A 7,111-nucleotide genomic window follows, 5' to 3' on the forward strand; every position below is an offset into this window, starting at 1 on the left:
AATCATTTTTAACTACTTAGGAATGATTTTCTATTCATCTAGATGCAACAAAAAATAAATAAAATATTATAAAAACACAGAAAGGAAAAAAAAAAGCCTATTTGGAATTCTGATTTTTTTGTCCAAAACCGCTTGAAATCTACTCAAAATATGCTTCTGATTGATTGAAATGAGCTAACAAGGGGTTGGAAGGCTATTTTCCCTACTCACAGCCAATTAGAAGCACTGAAAACATGAAATAAAAGTTAGTTGGGCAGCTTTTTTTAAAACTTTGACTGTGTAGTTGTGACCGACTTTTTTATTGGACTTGCTGAGTTTTTTTGTGGAAAATTTGGCGAGTTTTTCACAAAACTCAATGAGTCATAACTGATAAAAAAAGTGGTAAAAACTCGCAGAGCATAAAAACTCAGCAGGTTTTTAAACTTCGTCGATTCTGAATATGCCATATATGGTTTCTACATTTCCTCATATAGAGTAGATTTAATTTAATGTTGGATAGAAGTAGTGTTTTTGTAACAAAATATATTTTAGATGCATCTTTGGTGAACTCGCTTAGATCAAACCAGTAGCTGGTTGCTGATTGTAAGTATGCCTTGCATGGTTGAATGACATATTTATGAACTTTAACTTTGATTATTACTTGCACATTGATGTGTATCTATGGATGGTGTTATTGGAGTGGTGGTGGTGTGAACATTCATTTACCTTAGGAAATTGCACTAGTTTGGTTGATGTTGATCGCTAAACTAAGTCTAGTAGAGTCACAAAGACATTCACGGTTTCTTGCATTCTAAGAGTGGATTTGCTTCCTAAACCCTTTCCCTTGTAGTTATTTTTGGTTGGGAGAAGTTAAAGTCAAGTTGGTATCCATTGATTGAACAACTCAAGTCCCTTTGTGATAATCAACATATCACATCATAAATTTGAGTGATTGTCTATAATAAGAAGAAACCTTGGGGTTGTCTCATTTGATCACCCAATGCATATACATTGTTTAGCATATGAGCATCCTTATTCCAAAGAGCATTGGAAGTTTGGTATTTCATCCCTGGAATACTAAGTATTTGATTCTGCGCGTTGTAGTGGAACACAACATCAATAAGCCCCATGGGGCCAAAGGATGACAAATGGGGACTTCCTTTGGGCTTAGGATGGACTATTTGAGCATCCTGATGATCATGGTAACCAAATGCATAAGTGTTTTCAATCATTGGAAGTTAGAAGTGGTAAGATTGAGGAAAACGGTGATAGGACACCTCACTAGGTACTCCAACTCGTATGGATGGCACAAGTCACATGAGGCCAAGAGGGATGGTATGTCCACTCTTGGGTCTAGAGTAAGAGGTCATCTGGACACCTTACCGTTTCTATGTTTGAGACATCTTAAAATTGATTCACACAATCTATTGATTTGATGCACATGTGCATTATATGCTTGTATTTCACTTTCAGAGGTTCAATTTATAAATTATAATTATAGATGATTCCTAATTTGGTTGCAAGGGCTCAATCACAAGTGAAAAGGTATCTCCAAACCTTGCTTTGATAAAAAAAATGTAACCTAGGGCAATCATTGGGTACTTATAAATTGGTGACATTAGAGATAGGAAAAAATGATTAGGTGAGATTGGTAGTGGAAAAAGTTTGGAATATAACAAAATACATTAGTAGTCATTCTTGTGTCCTTAGTCTGATTAGATATCACACAAAGCAAAAACAGACCATAGTCTGTGTAAGCAATTGTCACAAACTTTTCAACCAACTTCTTCATGTTGTTGACATTTAAGGTACAGATGTTAGTGAGTCAAGTATGGTTTGATTCACTTCATTTAAGAAAACTGATGGATAGAGGTTTGCAAAGATAATTTTTAATGAGGGTTTTGTGTTTAGTGCATTGGGAGCAAAATTTGTTTAGATACATTTATAAGGACTGTATATGGCCAGGGGGACCTTTTAAAACTGCCATTGAAGAGGAAAGACAATTTTTCCGCATTTAGGAGATCATTAATTAGAGATAAAACAATCAACTACTCCAGCCAATTTATACAATGAAATAGTACCTTGGCCTATTTTTTTAATTCTCCATTGACTTAACATATGCATTGATAGGATGGCACTTGAGGTTGAGTTGAGAGACATGAAAGCTTCTTTCATCAATGCTAACCATTTGAATGTAGCACACTCAAATATTAGGCAACACTTTTTTTGTTGTCTTTCACTCATACCCCACAGTTATAGCCCACAGTTACAATTAGTGGTTGCCTATAACCCCAAAGCTTCAAGTTCAAAACCTAACATTGTGGTGTTTCACATATGAGTGTGATTGAATTTTGTTTGAAATCAATCACATCAAGAAGCACAATAAGTTGGACCAGGTGACAACTTAATGACTTGGTGTTTGTGCAATACCGAGGACCCCAAATTTGACCTCATTAAATTGGTGGATAAGCTGCAAATAGATAAGTTGAATATTTCTGTATATAAAAGGTTACAAACGAACACTCTAATTCTTCCCAGAATTTTGAGAAATGATTTTATTAACTTTTTCTTAATTTTTATGAGATATATATGATAAAGAGTATGCAGATTTGTACTGCAGAAATGTCTTCAAAACTCTAGATTCCCTTGTCAAAACCCTAGAAAACTGGTGCTAGGTCTTGCCCTCTTGTTCTTTCTTCTGTTAGCTTCATTAATGCTCAAAAACATATTACTGTAGATCAGTCAAATCTGATCCTGATACTCTAAATGTCACCTTCAAAATGGCCTTCAAACCTGATAAGGAAATGCAGCTTTGAAATTGATGTGGTAGGGCATCATAGACTAAAGCCCTTGCCCCACAACACATCTTTCTGAGCCATATGCCTTTCCCAAACCGGGGATACTCAACGTTAGGGATAACCTAACGAGCTCCAAAAGAACCCTCGAATTTTATTTAATGACTCCTAATATAGTGATTTAATCTCAGCCATAAATCCATTGCAACTCAATCCAATGCTTCAAATAGAACCTGTAAAAATTGAGCCAAAAGGCTCCCTAAATTCTAATGCTGTGACCTTTTTTGCACACGTTGAATAAATTCACATTAAGTACACCTCTCTTAATAAACTTTTTAGAGGAAAACTTAAGTCTTTAGGCTGAGAATCATATAGGTTGCTAAAAAAGAGATGCCCACATCTTAACATCACATAAGTTGCATAAAAGAAATGACAGGATTTAAGAATAGTGAGCAAGCCAAAGACTCTTGAGTCTAATCACTTACCCAATGGTGATGCGAGTCCTCTTCCTCTTGGGTAATGCAAGGAAAGGATAGTGGATACCATATAGAACTTGCAGATTTGGGAATACCTAATAATGTCAACCATTTTCCTAAGACATGGAAACCCTTGTTTGGGAGCATTTGCTTTTCACCTCTACTTCGGGCTCTGAATCACTTGTTACCCATCAAGGGCTGTTTGTTAATGCGTCCTCTATAGGAGCACTTGCCAAGTTATGGCGTCAATACCAAAGGCGGCAGATTCATAATTGAAAGGAATTTTAAGTCTGGCTTGCCATAGTGGACAAGTAGCCTGTCAAACTTCAACTTTAAAGCATAAAGATAGACTTATACCAGACCAGCCAGTTTAGTTGTTTGATATTGTCATGAGCAGCGTAAAAGTTACAAATTGTGATTTGCAGAACCTGCATAGGCAACATTGTCCTCTGCAACATGAGTGCAAACAGTATCATCTCACTCACAGCTCCCTGTTACAGAACATCTAATGAGAGTTTCTGTGCTTCTTAGTACTGTTATGGGCACTTAACATGTTCCCTGCCAACCAGTTTCACAGTCCACTCCTTGAACACAATCATATCATTTTACTGGTAACCATCCAACAGTCTCATGATTCATGTGGGCATGGTCCATGCGCACTTAATCATTTGCAGAGCCATGGAGACTGCTTAATTTCTCAACCATCTTCTTTATTACTAAATTTGAGAGGAGAAATTAAGAAATGGCAAAAATGGAAGACCTAAAGATCATTGTGGTTCACCTTTTGGAAATCTTGCTCATCCAGATTGCATCCATTTAACCAACCTGCTGAATTGTATTCACATAGCCTATATCCTGTGTATGATCTTGTGCTTTTCTGCAGATCCATCTGTTGACATCAAGAAACAATTGGCAGACTTTAAAGCTTGAGTTCCATTAAAACTTTTACTAGAAGCATTTTGACCATGATTGATTACCCAATCAACCAGGCAGAAGTCAAGGTGGTCATTTAGATGATGATACTGTTGATAGAAAATTCTTAAGAAGCTTACTCCCCATCTATGCTATTAGAATTTAAGCCATACAAGAATTAAGATGTGTACTAAGAAACCAGCTAACTCTTGAAGGTATAGTAGGAAGACTCACTGCATTTGAGTTGTCCAACTTTGATAACTATAGACCTGAGAACCTTGAATCTACTTTCAAGGCCAAGCTATCAATGAAAGATACTGAGGAGGTGAAACCATAAAAGAAGAAGAAAAAGGTAATGTATGCATCTAGTGATAGTAGCACAGATGAAGAAGATGTAGAACAATTGGAGGCACTACTGGCCAGAAGATTTCATAGAGGTAAAGGAAAATTCAAAGGTAAGTTGCCCATCATATGTTTTAATTGAAATGAAGTAGGACATATTGCTGCAAGATGCATACAGAAAAAGAACTTTAGATAAGGTAACAAGAGCAAGAATAGAAGAGAAGATGATAGCAGAGATTACAAAGACAAAGGCAAAAAGTGCTACATTTTTGAAGAAGAAGATCCTGATGAAAATGATGATGAGGTAGTCTATGTAGCCATGAAGGATGAGTCAGATGAAGATGGGGAAACAACATTGGTAACTTGTGTGAACAAGAATGACAAATGGATCATAGATAGTGGATGCTCACATCACATGACAGGAGACAAAAGTAAGTTTATTACCTTTACTCAGTATGATGGAAATAGTGTTAGATTTGGAAATGATGCTCCATGTATAATCAAAGGAAAAGGTTCCATTAAACTTACAGATAAATTTTCATGTGATAATGCATACTATGTTGAAGGATTGAACTACAATTTGTTGAGTGTGTCACAATTAGGCAATATAGGTTGCAAAGTAGAATTTGGAAACAAAACTGCTAAAATCTATGACACTAATGGAAATCTAATAGGAAAAGGAGACCAAACTTGAGTAATCTATTTTACCTAGATATGGAAGATGTAGCCTGTCTTATTATTAGATTTGATGATGTGTGGTTGTGGCATAAAAGGCTATGTCATGTCAACTTTGATAATCTGATTAGCATCAGCAAAATGAAGAAAGTCAGAGGCTTGCCTAAGCTGAAGAAGCCTAAAAATACAATGTGCAAACAATGTCAACTAGAAAAGATGACCAAGTCAAGTTTCAAAAGGAAAACCTACACTCATTTTCAGAGTTGTGGGCTCTATGGAAGCTTTGTAGTTTCGTCTTATGTATGGACACTGTCTTCCTAAGTTTTCCGTTGATCTCTTAAGCGGTATCTTCTGTGGCTATTAATTGTTTTATTTCTTCATTTTCAAATGTCTTATACCTCAGTTTTATCAAACAATATATTGTTACAAAAGTCATCAGATTGGTTTTATTAATATACAGGGTTTGTTAGTTTAATCTATTCAGTTTTGTTTAAAAGTCTGGAAAGGGCTATTCCTTGGTACATTTCCAAGGATGATAATATATACTTTTTTCTGCATATTTACTAAAAATATGAAGATTGACAAAGTAGACTATAGTAGCATTCTTTCATTGGATTTGTCTTCATTTTGGGGAAATGCCATGACTTAAGTTTGTTTCTTAGAGATTAGTACTGCTCAAAACCAAGAATCTTCGTATCCTACAGGAAGCGGGTGTTGGTGCTGGTTCATAAAAGAACTTTAATGATTGAAAGAGTTCGAGTTCTATAGGTCTTCTTTTGACCTTACAATGCAATGATATCAATAAACTACAGCTTGAGACACAATATGCTACTTGATGCTTAATTCATTGTTCAAGTGTTTATATATATATGCAGAAGCATTCATCTGTAACCTTGTTCAAAATTTATCAGCTCAGAGTTGCTGTGCACCATTGTATTATATCTCTATAATATAACATTACCTTTGTATAATCTCTCAATGGGATTTCAATTTGTGTAATACCTCTCTAATGTTAATCATCTTTTGGTGTTTCTAGGCTGGCCGTTCTGCATATGTACCAGGTGATATTCTTTCGTCTGTTCCGGACCCTGGTGCAAAAGCAGCAGCAGCATGGTATGGGGCAGTGGCTAATGCAATCACAAATTATTATCAGAAAGTGTTGTGAATCTCTTTGGCTTAAGAAACAGGCTAAAAGATAAGCTAGTTGGTGCATCCATTCAGAGAGATCAAGGCACTTTAGTGCGCCGTTTGAGGTTTCTGAATGCGGTTGTTTGAAGTAAGGGATTGTCAGTTTACTAGAGTTGGTTACAGTACATTGAAAATTCTTCCTTGGATATGAATGGCACATCCAAGTTGTTTACCAAGAGGTTTAAGACATACTCATGATATATTGGCATTGAGTAAAGTCTGAAGGAATGGAATTTGTATGACATTATGGGGATTTTGATTTCATTCCCCATTTGAGTGCCAATTATATCCTACTTTCAAGTTTCAGAAAGGCCATATTTTCTCTCTTTTTTTTTCATAAACTAGATGAGGGCTGTGATCATTAATCATTTTTGAAATATTTACTCATGTTTAGAGTGTTAGATCCTGAATGTCAGATGTGATGGTAGTAATTTGTTCCGTTCATTTAGTTGTTTGTGGAAGCCTGTTGCAGCTTTTACAACATGATTTCTATGGGTTGGTTGCACGATGAGAAGATTGTTTCAATTGTTTTTCTGATCACTAATCTTGTCTCATTTATAGAAAATTTGCCTCAACCCTGGTTGTAACTTGATGCTCTTGATAATTATTTTCTGTCTAAAAAACAGTTTTTGATTTTATCCGGCAAAGAAATTTTGAATGCTATACCTGATTTATGGGAACCCTTGGCTATCTTATAATTTTACCGACTCCAGAGTCAAATTACCATTTGTTTCAATTAGGTGA

The 7,111-nt window shown here is 35.7% G+C and overlaps 1 protein-coding gene across 2 annotated transcripts in view; it reads left to right on the top strand.

Moving 5' to 3' along the window:
* Positions 1-6,677, top strand: part of LOC149568902 (putative 3,4-dihydroxy-2-butanone kinase) — a 227,899-nt gene extending 221,222 nt beyond the window's left edge. The window contains exons 20-21 of one of the 2 annotated variants that reach the window (XM_089821754.1): positions 5,884-5,947; positions 6,216-6,677. In XM_089821754.1, coding sequence (XP_089677880.1) covers positions 5,884-5,910 — 27 coding nt within the window. In that variant the 3' untranslated portion in view covers positions 5,911-5,947; positions 6,216-6,677. The remainder of the gene's footprint in view (positions 1-5,883; positions 5,948-6,215) is intronic. The other variant, XM_089821753.1, reaches the window with a different exon arrangement.
* The last annotated feature ends 434 nt before the right edge of the window (positions 6,678-7,111 follow it).

Source organism: Cupressus sempervirens, chromosome 3 (genome assembly GCF_028749045.1).
Source record: "Cupressus sempervirens isolate cs-2001-9-10 chromosome 3, ASM2874904v1, whole genome shotgun sequence".
NCBI classification, from domain to species: Eukaryota; Viridiplantae; Streptophyta; class Pinopsida; order Cupressales; family Cupressaceae; genus Cupressus; species Cupressus sempervirens.